Below are 25,940 nucleotides of genomic sequence, written 5' to 3'. Positions count from 1 at the left end.
TATAATGCCTTCCATGAAGTAGTTGTGAATCCATCAAAGTAGTTCTTTGCATGCAATATTTCATGACTCTATTAGCCCAATAGATTGATAGTCTATGGCTCCATTCATTTTCATTTCATTTCTTTGCATCTTTCTTCCATTGCTCTCGTTTCTATACTTCTTTTCCCCATTTGCATTTCCTTCTATTTATTACAACACTTGTTTTGTTAAGGCTTACTTTAAAAACTTCACCTTTAGTCTCCACTTCTTAGCCTTAACAATCTTACCTTAGGGAAGCCCCTTGTGTTGGAAAAGTGGCAAACCTAAAGTGTGGGGAAGACCTGTTGGGGTGACAGTGGGCAGCCTTCCTAAGTTACACAAAGCTATCACCTTGGTGCTTGGACTTTACACTTTTGTGGGTGCTAGATTTTGTTGTAACAGAACCAAGTCTTGTTTGTTAAGGGACATTTTGAGGCCCATATTAAGGCAAGGAATTCTACTTTATTGTTGAAAGCTTTTCCTTTTCTCAAGCTATATACAAGTCGCCTGACACTCTTGACTATAAATGTCAGATATTCCACTGTCATTTCATTATAATTTACTCTTATGAATTTAGGGGTTCTTGATGTTTGGAGCGCTGTAATTTAGTGGTAGTAGGGATTTCTCTGTCACTAGATAAATTAGACTTATTGTTTATCAGTACTATTCATTCTTCTTGATCAGAGGATTTTTTATGAAATATTTATAGCAAGAGAGAGAAACATACTGCTCATGATGACATGTTTTAAACTACGAATAATTGATGGTTTTTCTGTGTGCGTCCTCACTTACAATTTAATAATGAGAATTCTAGGAGATTTATGAAAGATGATTGACCAGTGATTTGTTGTGGGTTCCTTGATTTATTATCTTCTTTTTTGTGTATAATAAAACGTATTTTGTCTCAATCTTACAAAGCTGATTTTTGATTTATAATATTTGGCTTTGAACTTTTCAATGGTGTTGATGTTTGGTTCCAGGGAAATGGGAGTAACCATCAAGCGCATTGAAGGAACATGTGGCGAAGTGTTGGTGAATCTAAATGAGGATATATTTGCAACCAAAACGCTTGCAAAAGAACATGCAGAAGATGCCAATCTAGACAAAGTTGTTGATCCCAGAGCCACAAAGAAATATGAATCCATGGAAATATCAAAAGCAAAAGAAAGCTTTCCCATGTCATCTGCCAAAAAATATATGCTGTCATTTCCAGAAAATGTAAGTAGCCTTGTTATAATTCTTTCCTGTTCATGGATGTCTTCCTGTGGTCATTTTAATAATATAAGTAGGCTTGTTATAATGCTTTCCTCTGTTCAGTTTGACTTGCACTTCTAGATCCAATTGCTGTTGTTTTCATGTAGGCTTATTAAAAGTTTAAAACCAACAGAAAATGAGTACCTTGCAAAAGACACTGGCTTTGTCTTTTGGTTATTACTACATATCCATGAGTTACAAGGTTCAATGTTCTATTCTATCTTCTTTCTAGGTTGAATTGCACATGATGTGGATGATCTAGAATGTTGTATTTTATTGTACTTCTAGGTTCAGTTACAAATACTGTGTGGTATAAACTATGCATGTTGGGATAACTAAACGGTAAATATATCTAGTAATTTCAAGGTTTCTTTGTGAAATTAATAGAACAAAATTAAGCCTTAAAAATGCATTCAGCAACGTGATTAATATCAAATATTAATCACTTCGGTACAGAACATATTGATATCATTTTGGTTAGTGTGCCTGCTAATTGGTACGTTTTTGTTCTGGAAAGAATATTGCTCATTGATGTATTGTTCTCTTTTTTACTTTCTATAAACTCTACTATTTTTGATCCCTAGCTATCATTAGATATTTGTCTTCCTGCTTGTGCAGTGTCATTCTGGATGATTATTAACAATTTATGCATTTTCTGCTGGAAGGTTAGCTTCACTTTGCCAAAGCTCAGTGTGAAGTACTTCTACAAGGGCCAAAGACTGAGAATTGAGAATGAGATAATGGGTATTCAGCTGCAAAGCAGTATCAAACCACATATTTCTGATGATATGGGAGACAGTAGTTCACAGTTTGACATTCAAATAGACTTCAGTGAAATTCATGTTGGTCTCTGGATTCCTCTCTTCTCACTTTAGACGAGAATGTCCAAAGGCGATATCATTTTTTACTTTACCAAATAGATTACCTTTTGTAGTGGTAATGCATAAATGATTAAGTACATCCTTGTTTGGTTTTGTTTTTGTATATATTAATGTTGGATATATTTTGGGATTGGTTCACAGTGCCTAAAAGAGGGAAGAACATCTATTTTGGAGATACTGAAGGTTGCGGTAGCAGCATCTTTTCACATTCCGATGGAGGTAAATTTTGTTGTCTGTTATTAGACGATGTGCATGTCAACAGCGGTCCTAGACAGATTGGAATATAGTTTTTTTGAGCCAACACAAGTTAATAACCACCCAGGTCCTAGACATTAGACTCCATTTCCGTGTGAAAATGACGTCAACCTTGTAGGTGCCTACAAGTAATTTATGTAATACTTTCCTGAAATAGATGAACTTTTTACATACATTGATCTTATAAAGGACAGTTCATAAAGACATGCATTTAGTAATCCAACAATACTGTATGCCAAATATTATAGCCATGCTGGCATCATGAGAACCTCTACTCAAAATATCTTTTAAAACTTGAGCATGTCTAGAGAATTCAGGTTTTTGAACAGAGGCATTATCTTATCACTATCACGGGGTTTCCTTTGGAGCCTGCATTGAATTTGTCTATCAACATAATTTATTGAAATTGTTACTATCATCATTTTTGTAGGTAATATTCCTTTTTATGATGTTTTTGCCAGCATTTGACATTCTACTTTTTTGTATGTTACTGTTTTACTCCATTTTTTTATTTCATAAAAATAAACTGGGATATCTTTTGCTGTATCGTTCCCTCGCGCTCTGCTTCATATTCTTCCCCTGACTCTGCTTTGTATCCTACATTATGAAGATTTGTTAGGAATAATTTCTCTAGATTGATCTTCTTTTAATGCGGACGACCTGCAGTCATTGGTACAGTGGAGTGTGCTTCATGGAATAATTACAAGGAAACAAGAACAAAACTTATGAGGAGAGTGAATTTTATTGCTTGTCCACTTCTATCTGTCTCTTCTATCAGAGTTTTAGGGATTTTGTTCTTGCTAGGAAATGTTTTCATATATATGCAGAAACAAGGGCTTTTTCAGCTGAATAAAACTATTGTATTTGGCAGTTAACAATGCCAGTTCGAGCCGAGGTTGACATCAAACTGGGCGGCACACAATGCAATCTGCTCACAAAGCGGCTGAAGCCATTTATGGACCTTTACTTTTCTCACAAGCTGAAAAATAAGGGTTCTGGTATCCAGTCCGGGGACAAGCGACATGTGACCAAGCCGCATGGTGCTGATTACAAAGCCATCATGTGGGAATGCACGGTCTCAGCACCTGAAACTACAGTTGTATTGTACAACCTCAATGATCTCCCAGTTTATCATGTGAGTGCTCTTCATTTCTATGTCATTTGTTAGATTTGTAAAGTGTGGGTGAAAGTGGGAGTCATTTGGAGTAACATTTGATGTGGACATGTATCAGTCAGAGGTTGTCTATAAGCCTGCAACATCCAAAAGTTACTCAGATATCTGTTACATCACTGATGCTCTTGTGACTTTGTTAACTAGTCTTTTTTGTTCAAAGTCTAAGATGTTTGAATAGTGGTTATTTCCTGAGCAATGTGGGTTTCTTGCCCATGAACTTTTTAGCTTATAAGGTTCGCAATTTCATACATTGTCTGAGCTTATCCGTATAGAGCCTTTCAAGTATTTTTGTCGACTTGATGATTTTCAGTCTGGAATCTGCACATTACTACATTTCGAGTTTCTGGTGCGTCAATGTGCAATATGCTAGCATGCTATGCTTTATTTTTAATTTTACCATGGTGAATCAGTAACTCGTTGGAGTAATCTGGGTGAGGCCCAAAGATCAAACTTAATGATTGCCACTATAATACCAAGAGTATATCCTACCCATAAGCTAGATATACCAGGAATTTATGACTTAGCAAGAGCCGAGACTCCATGAGGGTGGGGGAGCCTTCTCCTTGAGCTATGCTTTATTATTTTGACCTGCATTGTAGTATTACAGGAGACCCTGGCTTGAATACATATGGTGCTATTGTTCTCTGATATTGATATGTGTACATAGTACAGGTGAGAGATTCACAAAGGTAACTCTATTTAATTCATCATCTTTGTGTCAAGACTCAATACATATTTTATATTTAGTACTTATATTGAGATAATGACAAACTGGTGACTGAGAGGAATGATAAATATTTAACCTTTTCTAAAGCTATCCTACAATAAAATATTCTATCGTAGATAAGTTGTCCCACATGAGGAGTTCTAAAATTATCTCTGCGAAAAAGCTGCCTAAAAAAACAATGTATTTTATTGCTCATCATTTCCTTCTCACTTATATGAAATTGTTTTGATTCCATCTTACGATGCAGAAGTTGCTAAAAGGGTCAGCTCCTTCTCCAACCAAGTATGCAATAGGTTACTTATTTTCTGTAATTGTGGTATTTGTATGGAGTAATGCATCTTCCAAGAGGTGAAAAAATAATGTGAACTGCTTGGACTAGGGGTGGAACTCCATCATGCAAAAGAGTCTTGTAATGGTGAACATAAAACAACCATATGTTCACCCTCCTTAATAACACATAGAGCAAGAGGCCTAAATCTCGGAGGAATTTCAAACAGCAACGAAGAAGAAAATGGGTCAGGAACCTGTGACCTTTCTAAGGGATGTAAGTTTGTACACCTAATTGTCTTTGTGCATCTTGTTGGTTTTATGATAATTGTTCATAACTTCATATTGATATTGTGAGCATATATAATATGTATCAATGAGTCAACAATTTATGGGGATAAGATCGCATTCAACAATATCATTGAAGGCCCAAGAATAAACTATAAAATTGACACAACTCTTAGGATTCACAAAAATAGATCGAGCATTGGAGATGATGTAACGACCGAAAGCCGTATATGCAGCGGAAATTTTTAAAATACTTTAAAGATGTAAATGTCCATTGTAAGACATGTAACTGTATATTGATTATTGTATAATTGATATGAGATGATTACAAATGAGAATCAAGCCCTGCTTATATACCCTAGGCAGGTGCCTTTTCATGAATGGTCATGTCTCTAAGACATACCACTTCATTTTTGTTTGTTTGTCAAGTTGTCTGTGATCCTCCAAGCTTGACTTGTGGCTTGAGGAGCCGCGACCCAGGGGCATCTAAGCTATCAAAGTCATCTGGGGATCGCACCCGACCTGGGCCACACTAGCCCTTTAACTGACTAGATTTTTTAGCATGTTTCCTCCCCCTAGCACAGGGCACAACCACCCCCCATGAGGTTTGATCTTGGGTCGCCTTGTTGACGAGGCCCATCCTCAACCGGTTGTGCTAGTAGGACTTGACAAGGCACGACTCTTCATTACTAACTGACTAACCATTAGTTAATTAATTATTAATTATTATTATTATATTTATTATTTATATATGAATTATATTCATAGCAGATGATAAGACAGATTTGCTTTTGTAGAAAAATTGAGAGACTTGATGAGGTTCTGAATAATTTTTTTTTCACTGCCATTTTCTATGATCAAGTGCGCCAATTAATGTTTAATCTTCTAATCACGTTGAAAGTGGACATTGTAGATAGATTTCTAGTTATGAGCACCAATTGACTATTAGGATTACAATACCACATCTCCTTTATTTGGTAGTTGCTTTGTGATCAAATAGCTTGTGGGCTTTTTGTTTGAGACAATCCTCATCATAATGATCATATGTCTTGTGATATTTAAATGTAAGAAACATAACCCCTGCCCCAGGGCCTCTGTGTCTGTGTTCCACATGTTGGACATGTCAAGGTAGGTGTGAAAATTTGGAAGACCCAAATTTGTACTACAACAACTGATTAAGTTTCTACTATTTGTCAAATCGCTGAGTAAATTATTTACTGTGTTCTATGGTAAATATTGAAACCAATACACTGCAAACTCCACTAATTAAATTATATGAAACAAGAACTCATCAAGAAATAAATAGCACACACAAGTGACAACATTATTTTTGGACGAATGTCTCTGGAAAAACCCAATGTGGGAAAACCGGTGCAACAGTTGAGGGTTTATATTATTAAGCAGTAATTTCTAAATACAATCTTTGGATGCCTTGCTGGCTATCCAATACAGAAAATTTGACTGACAGAGAGATGAGTGAGATACACCTCACACTATCACTGGAGATCGTGGCTGATCCAACCACTGAATGGACTGCCCTTGGCTGCCTCTGCGCTGTCATTGCGTCATAGCCTCTAGGGACAGTGTCACCCCATCTGTTGATTGATTTGCTGCCCAGGAACTTCGATTTTTACCTCTCGGTCCCACACCCCGGCTTCCGACTTCTGATATCGATTCCCCCAACAAATTTTTGGACCTCCTCAAGGCTCTGCGCTGCGTTTATGTTAATGTATGTTGGCTAGCTTAGCCATAATGCTGCCTCTCCTGGATCTTTCTTTGCCTTCTCTGCTGAGTATTCCCGGATCAGGAGAAATATCCAACTGAAACTATCTTTGCCCCTCACTGCAAAAGATCACTTCGAATTTCTCTCCGACAGCTGCTCTGCTTCAGAACATCAATCTTCTAATCTCTACTCGATGTATTCTCCAAGTGCCCATCGATGTCCTTCTTATAATCCTCCAGTTGAGAACCAATGTTCCAGATTAGATTCTAATCAATGGCTCAGATAATTTGGACTCGCTCTCTGTCTTCTTCTAGAAGTTTCACCCACCGTTAGATTAATACCCTTTAATTATTTTAATTTATTGAGTTTAGACTTAGGCACCCATTAAAAATAGTTAATAATTTTAATAAAACTGTCTCTGGGTGGACTTTCCCGAAACGATTTTTGGGTATTGGAGAATGCATGTGTCTAAGCCTCCTTGCAAATTTTGAGACTTAGAGCACATCCGATGCTACCAGAAATCAACACTCCCTCTTAGTGAGGAATGTGCTCTAGTAATGCAACCTATTGAAGCATCACTCTGACTCTGAAACATCTCCCTCTGCACTGTTGATGTCTGTCATTGTTGCCCACCAACTACTGCGCAAATGCTGCATCTGTACAGTTGTTGGCCCTGCCACTGCCAACACTGCATCTTTACAACAACTCCCTCTCAAATTATGCATTTGTTTTGCTGCTGGCATTGCCACTGCCAACATTGTGTTTGCACTGCAACCCTCCCCAACTGTTGCTGCTATTGCATCAACAACGGAAAATCAACCCAAATTATTGAACAAGTGTTCAGTATGATGCATCTTGTCGCTAGAGTTTGAGTGCTGCCAGTCTCTACATTGACCCTATGAAGCCTCTGTGCTGTTGTTGACCTCTGCTCTGTGCCAACTGCACTGCTGCCAACTCTGCTTTGTGCTGCTCAGTCTCTGGCGCTCCTAGCCACTGCAATTGTCACCCTGACACTCGTCTGCACCAATTGACACTGGTCCATCTTGCTACTTCTGATTTGGGCTCTCGTAGCAAGGAATTGATCGGAGAGGTGGGCTCCTCAAGGGTCTTGCCCATCTGCAGTGCTTTCGAACTACAACTCTAGATCATCCCACCTCCCTCCTGGAGGTATCTGGGCTACATGGCAAACTCCTCCTTGATCTTCGCGGGTGTAGCCTTTGAATCATGCTTCTCATCTTTGCCCTTCTTTCTGAGAGGACATTGTGTTGCGTAGTGATCGAATTCACCACACTTGAAGCATTTAATCTTCAAGACATCCTTCTTACGCCTTCGCTGCTCCTGCTGCCCCTTGGATTTAAGGGCTGCATTCTCTTCCTCGTCGGGCTTCGACCCACTGTTGCTGCTTCAGTGAAGTTTACACTTGACCAAGTCTCTCCTCAACTCCTCTTGCTTAAGAGCTACCCACATTCCTTCCCAGTCCGACAAGTTCTCCCTGCCCAGGATGCTCTGGACAAATACTTGCCACTCCTCTGAAACTGAGTTGAGGGCCAGTCTTACCATCTCAGAAGACTGAGGTGTAGACCCCATAGCTGCTAGCTCATCTTGGGTCTCCTGAAGCTTTGCAAGGAATGGATCAATGCGTTCCCCCTTTTGCATCTGTGTGGACCTCATCTTCTGCTTTAAGTACATCTTCCGCTGCTCGGAAGATCCTTGATACAACGTTGACAATGCATCCCACATCTCCTTGGCAGTCCCTCTGCCAACGATGTGACAGACCACATGATCCTTCACTCCGTCGAGGATCATTCTCTTTGTCTTTGCCATCTCTCCCTTGTACTTTTTGAGCGGATCTGGATCCGCGGGCACAACTACCACACTATCGACATAGGTCTTGAGAAAATGTTCATCCAGAAGGCATGACATCCTTGCCTTCCAGATCACATAGTTGGATGCACCATCCAACCGATCATGATCTCTCAACCCATTAGCTGCTATTTCTGCCACTCGAAAAATTCGAATGACCTCCTCTCTCCTGCTGCTGCTAAGCAAATGAGAATTCAAATTCCCTGGCTAGGAATTCTCTGAGGAAGAAATTCCCTCAAGTGTCTCTTCTTTCTTCTGATGTCTTTTTGCCTAGCAACTGCTTGCAAAAAATTGCATCACACCAGGAACCCCTCTTCGCTGAAGATTTTGCTACATTGCTCCCTTTGCCGCTAACAAATCTCGATCTGGAAATCCTACCTCTTTGTTGACTCACTTAGAGAGAGATTTACCACGAAAGTCTTGCCCTCCTGGCCTGAACTGCGCATTCCCTCTAGGGATTTGATTTGCTGCCTATGGAACACTTCGACTTCCCTTCTTCCTTCAGCGCTGGGATCTTCCGACCCTGCTCTCTTATTTCACCTACAGCTCTGATACCATGTGAAAATTTGGAAGATCCAAATTTCTACTCCAGTAACTGATTAAGTTTCTACTATTTGTCAAATAACTGAGCAAATTATTTACTATGTTCTATAGTAAATATTGAAACCAATACACTACAACCTCGATTAATTAAATTATATGAAACAAGAACCCAGGAAGAAGCAAATAGCACACACAAGTGACACTGTTATTTTTGGACAAATGTCCCCCTGGAAAACCTAGTGTGGGAAAACCGGTGCAACAGTTGAGGGTTTGTATTATTAAGCAATAATTTCTGAATACAATCTTTGGATGCGTTGTTGGCTATCCAATACAGAGAATCTAACTGACAAGGAGATGAGTGAGCTACACCTCACACTATAAATGGAGATCCTGGATGATCCAACCACTGAATGAACTGCCCCTAGTTGCCTCTACGTTGTCACTGCGTCGTAGCCTCTAGGGACAATGTCACCCCATCTGCTGATTGATTTGCTGCCGAGGAACTTTCATTTTCACCTCCCGGTCTCACACCCCGACTTCCGGCTTTTGATATTGATTCCCCCAACAAATTTTCGGACCTCCTCAAGGCTCTGTGCTACCTCTGTGCCAGCCTACACTGCCTAGCTTAGCCACAACGCTGCCTCTCCCAGATCTCTCTCTGCCTTCTCTGCTGAGTATTCCCGGATCAGGAGAAATCTCCAACGGGAACTATCCTTGTCCCTCACTGCAAAAGATCACTTCGAATTTCTGTCGGACATCTGCTCTACTTCATAAATTCGATCTTCTGATCTCTACTCAATGTATTCTCCAAGTGCCCATCGACGTCCTTATAATCCTCCAGTTGAGAACCAACAACCAAGATTAGATTCTAATCAATGACTCGGATCATTTGGATTCGATCTCCGTCTTCTTCTAGAAGTTTCACCCATAGTTCGATTAATACCCTTTAATTATTTTAATTTTCTAAGTTTTGACTTAGGCACCCATTACAAATAATTAATTATTTTAATAAAACTGTCTTTTGGTGGAATTTCCCAAAACGATTTCTGGGTATTGGAGAATGCACGTGTCTAAACCTCCTTTCAAATTTTGAGACTTAGAGCACATCCGATGATACCAGAAATCAACAATAGGAAATGTGTTAAACATGTGTTTGAGACATGTCCAAAAACTGGATGCATGTCAAACTTGTGTCAGACAAGTGCGTTAGTGTGTCCTGAGGTGTTGAACATGCAAGGGGTCAACATAGAGTAAGCAAAAGTGATTTTCTCCCTTTTTTCCCTTTCAGCCAGAGGATGACATTTTAACGTTTTGCATGGGAAGGAGAAAAACAGGGTGTTGGAGCACCCTACAGGTTGGAGCCTATGTGTGTGTGACAACAACAATGTTTGATTCATTGATATAGCAATATCTATGTGACCATGACATGCTTCATATCACAGTGCTTTGTGACAACATATTGACATGAGACAAGGACAACATTGTATGACTAGTGAACATCAACAACGGTGATAAGACATATACTGGTAGCCCTCCTTGGGCTAAATTTAAAAGCATTGCACGCAGGTCATAGGGATGACTTGAGGCACCTTGGTCTGAGCTATCATCTATCTTCAATGCCCAGTAATTGCAAGAGCATTAGTAGCTTGTTACAGTGGTTTGGTTAGACTGCTTTATGAGCTCTTGAACGCTTATTCATTTGTGAGTAGTGCAGTTCAGTGATAGTATATGCAACAATCCGTTTGAGCAGTGATGTGCAGTGGTCAATGGTCAGTTTGAGCAGCGATGTGCAGTGGTCAGTTTGAGCAGTTGTCAGTTGATGTGACAACATTTGATGTGCAAATTGTTCAGTGCCTTATTTTGCAGTGGTCAGTTTGAGCAGTTTTGTGCGATGCATATAGTGCAACAATATCTTCTTTACAACTTTCTTATATTGATTCAGAGCATAGGGGGATCTAGTCAAAAAATTGTGAAATGTGGTCCACCTGTTGATTAGGTTGGCAAGGTGGTGCAAGGCACGAGATTGGAGTCACTTTTAGGTTGGAGCTTGAGAACACTTCAGGGTGGCAGGGTGGTGCTAGGGTAGGTCGTACCCTGCAGCAGGGCATTGGAGCGTCCTCTCAGTGGGAGATGAAAAAGCATAGGGCATTGGAGCGTTCATCCGGTTGCAGCTGGTACATAGGGTGGTGGAGCATCTGTCAGGTTGGAGCCTGAGATATAAGGTGTTGGAGCGTCCTCCTAGTTGCTGTTGGTAAAACAGGGTGTTGGAGCATCCTACAGGTTGGAGCCTGTAATTCAGGGGGTTGGAGTCTCCTTCAGTTGTAGCTGAAAACTTGATGTAATTATTTCTTTTAAAAAGAAGTAGACAATTACTAAGAAGCGTTTGGTGGTTTTTGACTCAGAGGGGGTTTTCCACCTAAAAATCTTTGTGTCTACAATCTTTATCTTTTTGCATATTGCATGGTGTTGTCTATTGCTTTTGATCTCTGATATTAAATAATAATAATATTGCTAAATCTCTGATACTGAATAATAATAATATTCCTGAAGATTAACTAATACTCTGAAAAAGATATAAAAATGATAATTGCTAAGAAACATTGATTCACCTCCCTCTCAGTATTTCCAACGAAAGAGAGGTAGCTTTCTGTTTGAAGGTTTCTGTGGATGGGTTTTGACGAGTAAAAAATTGGAGATGAATCTACAGAAGTCATTTTGAATCGATGTTTTGGGTCACAATCCGGACCTATCATCAGAATTATAAGAATGCGAGATAAGGATAGGCAAAAAAGAATTAATAAATACAAAAAGAAACCAAAAAAGAAAAATGACAAGAGGAAAGGTCGGTTGTAAAATAATAAAACAATAGAAAATAAAGAAAGTAAAAATAACTAAGTCCAATGAGCAAGAAGAATATAATAAATAAAGAGGAAATAAAAGAAGAAAATAAAAATAAAAATTATATGAAATAATAAAAGAAAATGAATAAGAAAACAAAGCAAATAAAAGGATAGAAGCAAAAGTAAAAAGAAAAGAAAAGAAAATGAACAATTTGAGATAAAAGAGGCTGATAAAGAATAGAAAATAGGAAAAATAAAATAAAATAAATATAAAAGAAGAGGAGAAAAAATAAATAAAATGAAATAAAATAAAATAGTAATAATGAAAAATAAATGAATAAGAGGAAAGAACAAAATAAAATAAAATGAAATAATGAAAGAGGAGATACATAAGACAGAGAACAAAGAAGAGAGGGAAGGTAGACAAAAATTCTTGAAAGGATAGGGGAAAGGAGAGAAGGAAGAAGAGAGGATAATAGAAAAGAGGAGAGTGGAGGAGGTGAGAGGGGAAGGAAGTGACAAGAGAGGAAAAGTTGAGGCTAATTACTAGAGGGTAGAGGCAGCCAACTTCTGCTAACCTCAATGCCTCCATCCCTATTGAGATTGTTGGGATGTTTGATGATTTCAAGAGCTTCTCTGAGTTTGTGCTTAAAATAGTGAGTCTCTTTTGTGATGATTTTAGTATCTTCAAGGCATAAGTGATGTCTAGTCTTAGATGAATGCTCAGCGAGAGCGAAGGAGCGTGTTCTTTCCGTATTTATGTCAGCAACGTGTTCCTTTAATCTTATCTAAAATGACCGACCAGTTTCTCCAATGTAGCATAATCCACATGAACAATTAATTTTGTAGACACCTTTGAACTGCAACGAGTCAACATTATCTTTCACGGCAAATGGTCTTAAGAGGCTTAAATGATGTGATAATTCCATTTCTTTTGAAGACTTTGGCGATCTTGTGAGTGGTAACACATATATATGGGAGAAATGCATTCCCATTAAGGGTTAGGGAATTAAGGGTAGGGGAGTTCATTTTGGCTCTACTAATATCCTTGTAACTATAGCTTATCCCATGGAAAACCTTAATAAGGTGGTCAATTTTTGTTGAAGATTATCCTCCAAATCTTAATGCCCTAGTGATAAGTGTATTGAGGATCCCCATCTTTTGTGCAAGATGATGGTGAGACTCAGCGTGGAGATAACTATCTGTGTGAATCTTGTTTCTGTAAATTTGATGCTCGATGCTTCCATCAACTTTTTTGAAAGAACATCTAAGAAAGGAATGGAATGGTTATTCTCAAGTTCCATAGTGAATTTAATGTCCTTAGAAATTCCATTAAGATGCTCCAAAAATTTGTTGAGTTCAGATTCTCCATGGGGCCAATTTACATTCGTGTCATCAACATACCTTTTCCATTGTTTTGGTTTCAAAGGGTAGGTGTTGATGGCCTTCTTTTCAAACATTTCCATAAACAAATTGGCAACAATAGGTGATAATGGAGAGCCCATTGCTACTCCAGTGGTTTGTTCAAAGAATTCCCCTTGAAAACTCAAAAAGGTAGATCTAAGACATATATTTGTAAGTTTAGCAATTTGCGGGTCTGTTACGCCTTTGACAACCTCTATTGCTGTGAAACTTCTACAACTGCAGCAATTGATTTACTTTTCCTACTTATTTTATCATAAGCTATTCAAGAAATTACTTCAACAAACATTAAAATAAATATTGTTGCAGATATCACATTGTAATACAGAAACAAAAATATGCACACATTGACACAGTTATTTTGGACTAATGTCCCCGAAAAAACCCAATGTGGGAGAATCGGTGCAGTAAGGGAGGATTTTATTATTCCGCAATTTTCTTGTACAACAAGGTGCCAAACTGGCTTACCCACAGATAGACGAACTTCCAGCACTTTCCTAAACCGAGCGTAGGCCCTGCTGACCTCTGCTACAGCTTGAAACCCTCTGTGTTAGCCTGAAGCCCTCTTCGTTAGCCTACTGAGGCTCTGTGCAACCTCTTTGGGCTTTTGCGTCACTCCTGCAGCCTTTGCTGCCTCTGCGTGGCTTCCTTTGGCTCTGCGCAGTCTCTGCTGCCTCTGTGTGGCTTCCTCTGGCTCTGCATCTGCCTCTTTTGCATTGATCTCATGTCTCTTTGTTTCGTACTTGTTGCCTCCTGACTGCTCTCTAGACCACTGGTTCAATTTCTCAGCAATCCCCGCTCCAGAAATTGAACTGATTGGTCTCCCTCAGTGTGTTTTCCAAGTGCCCCTGAAGCCTCCTCTTATACATTTTCTGTTGACATCTCAACGGCCGAGATTAAGTCCCTAATCAATGGCTAAGATTAGATCTGGCTTGATCCATGTCTTTTAGACCATTCTAACACAGGTTCATATTAATACACATTAATATTTTATTTTCCCTAAGTTTAGACTTAGGGACTCCATTAAAAATATTAATTATTTTAATATCTCCTGATCTGTTTAGAATCTGCCCAAACCCTTTCTGGGTATTGGATATCTCATGTGCCCCAACCTCTCCACCAAATTTCGTGGCTAGAGCACATCCAATGTTACCCCAAATCAACACTCCCTCTTAGCGAGAACTGTGCTTTAGCAATACTCCTCACTGAGTATTACTCTGATGATCGGGCATTGGTACCTGTGCTGATGCTAGGCCTCCCTACCCAACATCCTCTGCATTGTTGCATCCTGTACCACTGCCCATGGTTCTGCCACTGCCACTGTTGCATCTGTATGACAACGCCCTTTGCATCCGTGCTACTGCTGGTCCTTTCTCCCAGCATTGCATCCGCACTGCACCTTCCTCTGCATCTGTGCTGCTGTTGATCATTTCTCCCAACACTGCATCTGCATTGCAACTCCTTCTGCATTTGTGCTGCTGTTGGTCCTTTCTCCCAACACTGCATCTGCGCTGCAACTCCCTCTTCATTCATGCTGCTAACACACTACTTCTGAAAGGGGTTCTTTACCATCCCCATCTTTTCTCTGAAATAGTCGAATTTTGACTTTCCAAGGGCCTTGGTGAGGGTATCAGATATCTGCCACTTGTTCCCCTGTAGGAGTGTAGCTCAACTGTACAACGCCACGCTGGACACAATCTCTGACAAAGTGACACCAGATATCAATATGCTTTGACCTATCATGAAATATTGGATTCTCAGAGAGTTTGATGCAACTCTGATTATAACACATGATCCTGGTCGCCTCCATATTTCTTCTGAATAGGTTTACCAACAATTTTCTAAGCCACATGGCCTCACATGACGCTGTGCTTGCTGCCATATATATTCTGCCTCAGACGAGCTCAGAGCCACCGACTTCTGTTTCCTACTGCACCGGGAGGTTATTCTTGATCCAATGTTGAAACAGTACCCAAAGGTGCTTTTTCGATCCACTAAACTTCCTGCCCAATCTGCATCAGTAAATCCACTCAACCTGATATCCTTCCCCTTGTTGTACCAGAGCCCATAATCAATTGTTCCCTGTAAATACTTGAGAACGTGCTTGGCTGCTGCTCAGTGAGCCCTCTTTGGTTCCACCATGAACTGACTGAGGGTGTTGACAACAATGTTTTAAGACTCCGACTTCGACTCCGACTCGGCCGAGGATCGACTCTGACTCCGACTCCGAAACGGTAATGACTCAGCCGACTCGATTTCAATGACTCGGTCGTTGTAAAAAATACATTAAATCTTTTTTTTTATAAAAAAACATAATTTTAAAGATTTAAACATAATTTTAAAGATTTTCATTCATGTTTCCAAACACACAGCATTATAATATAGATGGAAGACAACATATGATCAAAGTAGGCTCATGAACCAATCCATTATATCAAAATGGTACCCAATGGCAATACATAGTCAACTGTCATACATGATCGAAGACTCAAAACAAAAAACACATAACCAAGGAGGCTAGAAATGGCCTCTACAACAAAAGTAAACTGTGACGGTGACCAGACTCCAGTAGTAGTACTACAGTACTACTGGCTAGTAGCTACTGTTAGAGGAGCCAAGATCATGTCAATGAATCTCTGGATCATCATCATCAGAGTCAGACAGGGGGCCCCATGGCTCCTCCTCATCATCATCATCCCCAACTGCAACTGTAGAAGTGGTACCACTAGCAGGCTGTGCAACTGCAGCAGATGCAAGCTGAGATAGAGTAGATATGCGGCTGCGCTTCTGTCGTGGCTGAGCAGAGGAAGCACCTACAACTGGAGTCCTTGCTGGCAGTGAGACTGAGGCTGGTGGATTGGGATCTGCATTCAACTGAACAGGCTGAAGTTGAACAACATGTTCAAGTTCAACTGATGTCTCCATATCTAAATCTATATCAAGATCCTCATCAGGATCAAACTCTGCTGGACAACTCTCCACTACCCAATCTGATGTTGGATCAATGTCTTCCAACACAATGGGATCTGAATCAGGTCTTTTGTTCAGCAAATGGTTTCGTCTGAGCCGAAGGTTGTATTGGACATAAACTAGATCATTTAACCGTTTTTGATCCAAACGGTTTCTCTTCTTTGTGTGAATCCTCTCAAAGACAGCGAAATTGCGCTCACACCCAGATGCACTGCAAGTTTGACTCAAAATGCGAATTGCAAACCTTTGCAATTCAGGACAATGGCCACCAAAGGCCTCCCACCATTGTGCTGCAAAAAACATAGGAGTGTAATGAGTTAGCTCAACAAAATTACAAATTATATCTAACTTTCAAATTATAAACGATTTAACAAACTTTAAAAAAAAAGTAAAACTATTAAGAATTTGAAAATTGAAATTTTTGTTTACCTGGCTCATCTGCTTCTCTTGCAATCTTTGCTAGGTTCTTCCCAAAGGGACCTGCTGCATTGCTGAAGATATTGGCCGGTCGGTGTATCTCCAGCTGATCAGACTCCAATGGGATCATGCGTTCAATGCAATCAACCAGTCCATCTCTGACCTCCCCACTCAAAGCTCCTGACTCCTTAGCTTTATAATGATACTGTGAGTTCAAAAAATACCTAGCTGCATGTATAGGGCGATGGAGTTGATTGTTCCATCCTTCACCAATGATTGCCCAAATCGGCCCATACTTTGCCACTATATCCTTGTATACCGTCTTTATTTGCTCCTTTGCTTGATCCATGGCCTCATAAATGAAGCCCATAGCCAACCTTTCCCCATCCACCAACCGCAACACCTTAACTAGTGGCTCAGCAAGCTTCACAATCTCTGCTGCCTTTCTCCAAAAAGTTTCTTCATGGACTTTCCTTTTCAATTCTTTGCCTTCTGGTTTGTTAGACCAATTGCTTTGATTCCATTCATCACTGGAAAACATCTTTTGCAAGTTTCTATGTTGGGAAAGCATAGATTGCAATGTCAAAAATGTGTAGCAAATCTAGTGATGGCAGGGCTAATAATATCCTTGCCCCCAGTGTGTTTCCTCATGAGGCTCAAAACCAATGTATGATTGTAGATAAATTTTGTTATGCTTTTGGCATGATCTATAGTGTTTTTGACCCAATCTAATTTTCCAATATCCTCAAGCATGAGGTCTATGCAATGTGTAGCGCATGGGGTCCAAAAGATGGTCTTGTGTTTTTCCTCTAACAGTTTACCAGCAAGAACATAGTTAGAGGCATTATCTGTGATGATTTGAACAACATTAGCCACCCCCACCTCCTCAACAACCTGATCCAATAGCTGAAACAACAAGTGGCCATCTTTTATCTTATTAGATGCATCAACTGATTTTAAAAACATGGTTCCCTGTGGGCAAAAGACAAGAAAGTTTATGATGGTACGGTTTCTTTGATCAGTCCATCCATCTGACATGATGGTACACCCTGTTCTTGCCCATGAGTCCTTGAACTCTTGCAAATACTCATTAATGGATTGAATTTCTTTCTGCAAACGAACCCCCCTTAGCTCATGCATAGTAGGGCCTTTGAAGCCTTTTCCAGCAGCATGTATGGCATCAAACATAGGCTCATAATATGGTGAACGAGCAACATTAAAGGGGATATCAGCGGCATACCACCATCTAGCTATGTAATCACAAGCAATCTCCCTCAATTCTTTCTTCCAATGGTCATCTAAAGTGGGCTGCATTTGACTTTTACTAACTTCAGGACCATGTGCATCTGATGGAGAGGAGGGAGTGAAATAACTTTTGATAGTCACATCACCCTTTTTCATTGACATTATACCCTTTCCCTTATCTTGAACAGAACCAAAAGAGGGAGGAACATATCGGAAAGGGTTGGATGTATCAGTTTGAGGGATAGAGGAAGAACCCTCAAAATCATAATGGGGGTTGGCAGCCATCATTTTTTGTATCTCCCTCTTCCTCCCAATTTCAGCCTGTATGTCTCTTTGCCTAGCCTTATCTTCTTTAAATTTCTCAAAGCTGGCCAACAAATTCTTCCTAATCTCCCCAATTTCTGGTGAGGTACATGGGGTAATTTGGCCTCTAATCCCTGCCAAGTGTTGTTTCAGCCTATTAATGCCCCCAAGACTTTCCTTAATTTTCCTATGGCAAAATTTGCATTTCATTTGACTATCAACCATTTCAACATATGCCCAAGTAGGATCTCTTGCTCTAGGTGCCATTTTTTGACTAGGAAATGAAAGAAAACAATCTGAAAATGAAAAAAAAAACCTTGATTCAATGTTCATTTATTTGACAAAAAGCACTCTTTAAGATTTCTAGATATGCACCTAAAATTTACTAAGCAAAAACAGATTTATAGAGGTGAAAAAAAATACCTCCAGGCACAAACTGCCTCCTCAAGCTTGCTCCAAGAATCAGCTCCTCAATGCTGCTCCAAATGGCTGCCCAAGAAGCTCCTCACTCTAGCTACAATGCTCCTCCAAGACTCCTCACTGCTGCTCCAAAACAAGCTCAAGAACTGCTCACTAACTCTCAAAGAAGACTCTCACTCAAATGCATAAGATTGTTGTGAGTGAATGAGAGCACTTGGGTGTGTTAAATAGGGTTTGGGGGGGGAATGGACCCCAAAAATCATTCAGCAAATTCATAGACCTATTTGGAGTCCAAACCAACCAAAAAACCATTTAAAAATCCATTAAAGTTTTATAAATCCGCTGTTTGACGTGTTGCTGGGCAGTTTCATGTGACTCGGCCGTGTCATTCAATGACTCGGTCGAGTCATGGGTGACTCGGCCGACTGAACCATTTCCATGGCCGGGTCACAACTTGGGCCATTAACTCGGATCAACCCGGCCGTTTCGGTTTCAAAACGACCGTTTCTTAAAACACTGGTTGACAGCATAGCAAATATTTTGCTTGGTATTGACTAGATACATCAGGGACCCTATGAGCTGTCGGTATAGGGTGGGATCGACATCCTTGTCTTCTGATGCATCAATCTTCTTCCAGTTGGTGATCATTGGTGTAGCCATAGGTCTACAGTCTCCCATCCCGAACCTTTTTAGAATTTCTGTAGCATACCTTCCTTTCCCAAGGAAGATTTCTCCTTTATGTTGCCGAACTTCCAACCCTAGAAAATAGTGCATTCGTCCTAGATCCTTCATATCGAACTCTGTGGCTAGATTCTTCTTGCAGTCTTCAATGAGTCTGGATGATCCTGTCAGGAAGAGATCATCCACATATAATACTAAGATAAGTGGCTTGCTCTTTACGACGAGATAATAGAGATTCGGATTTGTGTCACTCTTGATAAACCCCATATTCTGCATGTAGCCATCTATTCAACCATACGACGCTCTTGGTGCCTGCTTCAGCCCATACAAGGCATTCTTCAGTCCGCATACATGAGACTTCTTCTCATGAGTTTCAAAGCCCTTTGGTTGTTCAATGTATACTTCTTCTTCTATTACCCCGTTCAGAAATGCCGTCTTGACATCCATCTGATGGATCTCCCATCCCATCTGGGCTGCAAGAGATATCACGGTCCTAATAGATGTATACCTGGCTACCAGGGCGAAGGTTTCCTCATAGTCAATTCCTTCCTTTTCAGCATACCCCTTAGCCACAAACCTGGCCTTGTATTTTTCAATACTGATGTTCGCAGCAATATTTGATCTTGTAGATCCATCTTGAACCTACCACAGATTTGTCTTGAGTCCTTGACACCACCTCCCAAACATCGTTTACCATTATGGAGTTATACTCCTCCACCATCGCATCTAGCCAGACTTGACGCTGAGCTGCCTCCTTGAAGCTGGCAGGCTCTCCATCCTGAGCTACTAACGCTTGATACCTGTTTGGTTGTTTTTGCTCCCTTTTATTGTTCCTTGGCTCTCTAATGAAGTTATCTGCATCACGTAGAATCTGACGAAGTTCCCTGTTGGTTCTTCCTCTGCCAACAGGTGCTTCTGTTTGCTCCTCTTCCTCATCCTAAGAATCTTCTTGATCTGAGGAAGGATTCTTCATTTCCGTTGGTTGAAGAGGCATGACCAACGAATCCTCTTTCGACTACTCCTTGGAAGGTATTTCACGAGATCTTTTGAAAGCTCTGTCCTCCTTGAACTTTACATCTCATCGTACCACTACCTTCCTGCTCCCTCGAAGATAGATCCTGTATGCCTTAGCGTTCTTGCTATATCATGCCAGATATCGCTTTTCTACAGTCTGATCCGACTTCTTCCTATTTTCTTCGGGTATGCGACAATATGCCAAACTCCCAAATATCCTGAAATGACCGACTTCAGGTGTCTTCCTAGTGAAGACTTTCTCTGGAGTAATCTTGCCCAATGCTTGATGAGGAGTCCTGTTCTGAATGTAGACAACTGTGTTGCATGCTTCTGCCCACAGGAATTTTGGCATATCCTGATCATACATCATGGCCCTAGCTGCTTCTACAAGAGTCTTGTTTTTCCTTTCTGCCACCCCATTCTGCTCCGGATTGTAGGGAGCTGTCCACTCTCTTCTGATGCCCTCCTTAGCGCAAAAATCAGTGAAGTCCTTATCGACATATTCTCCACCATTATCTAAGCGCAAGACTTTTATTTTATTACTTGCTAGATTCTCCACTAGAGCCTTGAACTCCTTGAATCGACAGAAAACCTCATCCTTGGTTTTCAAAAAATAGATCCAAGTTTTCCTCGAGTGGTCATCAATGAAAGTAAGGAAATACTCGGCACCGCTGAGAGCTTTGATGGACATAGGTCCGCAGATATCTGAGTGTATCAATCTTAGTACACTCTTGGTCCTGTGGTTGCTCCTAGGAAATGTCGCCTTTGCATACTTTCCTAGAGCGCATCCCCTGTATACATCATCTCGTTTCGTACTCAGATCCGGAACTCTTGTTACAGTGCTCCTGAGAATTCTCAGTGCTCCATGGTGCAAGTGACCTATGCTTCTGTGCCATAGTTCGTTCAAGTCTTTGTCCCCATGACTGCCTATTAGTGCCACTGGAGATTCTAGTTGTAATCTGTACAACCGATTACTTTTGATCCCGATCTGCACTTTCTTTTTCTAGCTCGGGTATTTGACGTATACCTTTTCCTTGATGAAGTAGACGTCATAGCCCTTACCTTGTAGTTGTGACACGAAAAGTAAGTTCATCCCTAATCCTGGCACATGCAGCACATTTGTGGCACGAAACCGCTCTCCCGATTTTGTCTGAAAAACTATGGTACCCTTTCCTATTGGAGTACACTTTGCCTTGTTCCCCATGGTGATCTGAAAGTTCATCTTCTCTTCTCGATATTCTGAGAAACACTCCCCGATTCCTATCATATGCCACAAGGCTCCACTGTCTATATACCATACTTCTGATGATGCAGCACTAGTCATGCATGCCACTTCTTCTTCCAACTTGGAAGCCAACATAGAGAAATCGAAATCTCTCTCTCTTGTGCAATCTTCTAAAAATCTGCGTGAGTCCCCTGAGGTGGATGCCTCTGCATCGTGGTCTCGACCCATAACTGATTTTCCCTTTCTGTCTTTGATTACTTCCTCTGATACCATGTGAAACTTCTACTACTGCAACAATTGATTTACTTTTCCTACTTATTTCATCATAAGTTATTCATGAAATTACTTCAACAAACATTAAAATAAATACTTCTGTAGATATCACATCGTAATATAGAAACAAAAATATGCACACATTGACACAGTTATTTTGGATTAATGTCCCCGAAAAAACCCAATGTGGGAAAATTGGTGTAGCAAGGGAGGATTTTATTACTAAGCAATTTTCTTGTACAATAGGGTGCCAAACTGGCTTACCCACAGATAAACAAACTTCTAGCACTTTCCTAAACCCAACGTAGGCCCTACTGACCTCTGCTATGGCCTGAAACCCTCTGCGTCAGCCTAATGAGGCTCTGCGCAGCGTCTCTGGGCTTCTGCGTCACTCTTGCAGCCTCTGCGTGGAAGACGTAGGCCCTTCTGGCTCTGTGTAGTCTCTGCTGCCTCTGCGTGGCTTCCTCTGGCTCTGCGTCTGCCTCTTCTGCGTTGATCTCCCATCTCTCTGTTCTGTACTTGCTGCCTCCAGACTGCTCTGCAGACCACTGGTTCAATTTCTCAGCAAACCCCGCTCCAGAAATTGAACTGTCTGGTCTCCCTCAGTGTGTACTCCAGTGCCCCTCAAGCCTCTTCTTATAATTTTTCTATTGACATCTCAATGGTTGACATTAAGTCCCTAATCAATGGCTAAGATTAGATTTGGCTTGATCCATGTCTTTTGAACCATTCTAACACAGATTCATATTATTGCACATTAATATTTTATTTTCCTTAAGTCTAAACTTAGGGATTCCATTAAAAATATTAATTATTTTAATATCTCCTAATCTGTTTAGAATCTGCCCAAATCCTTTCTAGGGATTGGAGATCTCATGTGCCCCAACCTCCCCACCAAATTTCGTGGCTAGAGCACAGCTGATGCTACCCCAAATCAACAATTGTTTCATTAAGAGGAATTTTGGTAAACAAGGAAACCACGTCAAAACTTACCATTAGATCAATAGGTTCCCATGAGTCATCTTTAATCAAATCAATGAAATGTATTGAATCCTTAATATAGGAACTTGTGTAGATTGCTACAGTTAGATGTGTACAACACAAGTTTGTGGTTGAAAGACGTATAAAGAACTTTTGAATCTACGGTAACAAGTGTTTTTTCATTGGTGTCGTTGTGGGGTAAATGCAAGGAAGTTGGATCGATTGTGATAGTCAACCCACATAACCACCTAGTTGTTTGTGCCATGCGCCACTTCTCTCTGAGAGTATTGAAATGGGTTGGCACCATGGGAATAATGTTTCAATGACTATGGCCACATTTACATATTTGTTTAACTAGCCAAATATATTATTTTAATTGCCAGTTCTGTGTCAGCTTTCCCGACAGTTTCGGCTGTTCCTGACAGTTTCGGCTGTTCCTGACAGTTTTGGCTTCTATCCTCTGTGTCGCCTTTCCCGACTGTTCTAGCAGTTTCCGACAGTTCCGACTGTTCCTGGCAGTTCTTGTTGTTCCCAACAGTTTTGACTTCTGCCCTTCGCGTCAGCTTTTCCGGCTGTTCCGACACTTCCCGACAGTTCCGGCTGTTCCTGACAGTTCTGGCTTCTGCCCTCTACGTCAGCGTTCCCGGCTGTTGCGCTGATCCTCCTGGCACTATCTCTGCCTCCCCGTTTCTATATTCACTGCCCCTCAGCTGCAACTCCACATCACTCTCTCAACTTTCTTAGCAAACCCAGCTCCAGAAAGTCGAAATCTTGATCTCTTGGCGTGTTCTCCAAGTGATCCTCAAGCCTCCTCTTATACTTTTCTCGTTGACAGATCAACGGCCGAGATTAAGTCCCCTATCAACGACTAAGATTAGATCTGACTTGATTCATGACTTTTGGACCATTCTAACATAGTTTTATATTAATTGACATTAATATTTTAATTTTCCTAAGTTTAGACTTAGGGAGTCCATTAAAAATATTAATTATTTTAATCTCCCAAACTGTTTAGAATCTGCCCAAACCCTTTCTGGGTATTGGAGATCTCATGTGCCTTAGCCTCTCCACCAAATTTCATGGCTAGAGCACATTCGATGCTACCCCAAATCCACAGTTTAAGCTCAACCCACATGTTTTGTCATGCTGATATAAATTTTAGTATGCATTAATTGTATACATTCAAAGAGTACTTATACTATTTTTCACTTTCCTATCAGCGGAAAATTAACACATAATTTTTGTAAGCATTTACATGTGAGACTAGTTTTTGGTCAAGGCGACCCCGGAAAAACCCCACAGCCTCTTGGGGAAAACCGATCTTCAAAGGAGGATTTTATTGCTTGAGAAAATTAGTTTAAGTACATAAAATAATCACAATACTTATCTCCCTTAGCAAATGGAGCATCAATGCAAATCTGGAAATTTGTGCCCATTGATTTTTTTAGATTTTCACAAAATCTCTTGCCCAAAATTTTCTGCACTTTCTCACTCCAGAATTCTGCTTCGAAGTCTATGCTGTAGCTGCCTCAATTTATGCATTGAAGGTGAGATAGATTGTCTCAAAAAACGTGCCTGTCTGCTGCCTCAAAAAACGTGCTGACAGAGGTTGATGTATTAAGAAAAGTCTTACGGTAGAAATCACATAAGAGAATTTTTTGGCCAACTCATTTCAAACCAACAAGTGTGGTTCATCATTAGGACCAGATGAAGATGTAGACCATGGCAAAGATTTAAATATAGAGCAATGTAGAGACCATAATATCAAGTAACGACTATATTTGAACAAGAATATTTAAATTATGATATTAATTTATTAATATATTAAAAACAAATATTATTAAGTAATGGCTATAGTAAACGGCTAGTTTTTGAAAAATAATATTTAAGTTATGATATTAATTTATTAAAAACAAATATTAATAAGTGATGACTATATTAGATGGCTAGTTTTTGAAAAATAATATTTAAATTAATTTATTAAAATCAAATATTATTAAAAAGATTCTATCACTGGGAAATAATCGAAAAAAATAAAATAAAAGTCAAACTCCAAACAAGGAGGGAAGTAAAAAATTATAAAAAGTAGTCAAGACCCTAATCGAGACAAGATCATTTAATAAATAAAAATAATTAATGGAAATAAAATATACTAAAATAAAAATAATTAATGGAAAATAAATAAAACAAAAATATACACAAGTCAAAAGAAATATATATCTAAATAAATAAATAAATAAAATAGACAAATATATATATATATATATATATATATATATATATATATATATAAAGAAAAGTAAACAATAAATAAAACATAGTCAACTATAAAATATGGGGCTGAGGCCCATTAAACAAATAACAAAAATACTAAAAGGAGTTAAGAACGAATAGGATGATAAAATACTTAAAAAAATTGAAGGATCGAGAATATAAACTCTAATGAAGAATAAATCAACAACAAATACTATAAAAAGGACACCAATACCGACATAGATAAATTAGATGTCTCGAAATCTGTTCCTCGAATTTCGGGCACGACAGCAGCAAAGCCCTCCTTGAAATTCTCGCTAAACAGTGCCTCGAAATTTGTGCTACAACCTGTTACCCACCATTTTGTGGGTGATATCCCTAGGAGAAAAAAGTTCTCCAAATGGTCCTCAGCCGGTAGCCAGCAATCCCATGCAGCGACCAACTAGCTCGTTGTGACAGTTCTCTGCCACTTGAGCCAACCATGTGGTCCCTCATCCATCTGTCATGATCGTATCTTTGAAAGTGGGCCTCCCAAACCTAAAGGTATGCTTTCTCATTTGGTAATTGAGTATTGTAGTTTTCTTATCATGGACACTTTTGGGCATGGATTAATGGGGGGATTTGACTGAAAGAATGGGCTAGGTTTGTGCTTTTGTCCTCTAGACCCCTTTGGATATTAACCTTGGATTCTAGTCCCGTGTGGGCTTCCCTTTTACTAGCTACCCTTGTACCTCAACATGTGGCCTAGGGCTAACCCTTTTCATTCCCTACTCCATCGGTCTTTTTATCACATGCCACCACCTTTTAAAGGATGTACCTTGGACATATTATCCCATTGCAAGTGGTCTCCATCTTGGGTTTGGTCTCCCTATACGGGGTCGTAACCCTTTAGAGGGCTACATT

The 25,940-nt window shown here is 39.9% G+C and overlaps 1 protein-coding gene across 1 annotated transcript in view; it reads left to right on the top strand.

The window, feature by feature from the left end:
- Window positions 1-25,940, top strand: part of LOC149145505 (protein SABRE-like) — a 366,058-nt gene that overhangs the window by 96,462 nt on the left and 243,656 nt on the right. Inside the window, 4 exon segments of the mRNA XM_089452896.1 lie at window positions 999-1,236; window positions 1,938-2,114; window positions 2,295-2,372; window positions 3,280-3,543. Coding sequence (XP_089309022.1) covers window positions 999-1,236; window positions 1,938-2,114; window positions 2,295-2,372; window positions 3,280-3,543 — 757 coding nt within the window.

Source organism: Pinus tabuliformis, chromosome X, assembly GCF_031772625.1.
Source record: "Pinus tabuliformis cultivar Carrire ecotype Pingquan chromosome X, CPIR1, whole genome shotgun sequence".
NCBI classification, from domain to species: Eukaryota; Viridiplantae; Streptophyta; class Pinopsida; order Pinales; family Pinaceae; genus Pinus; species Pinus tabuliformis.
The sequence above is the reverse complement of the archived record's forward strand: the minus strand, read 5'-3'. Positions and strand labels throughout refer to the sequence as shown.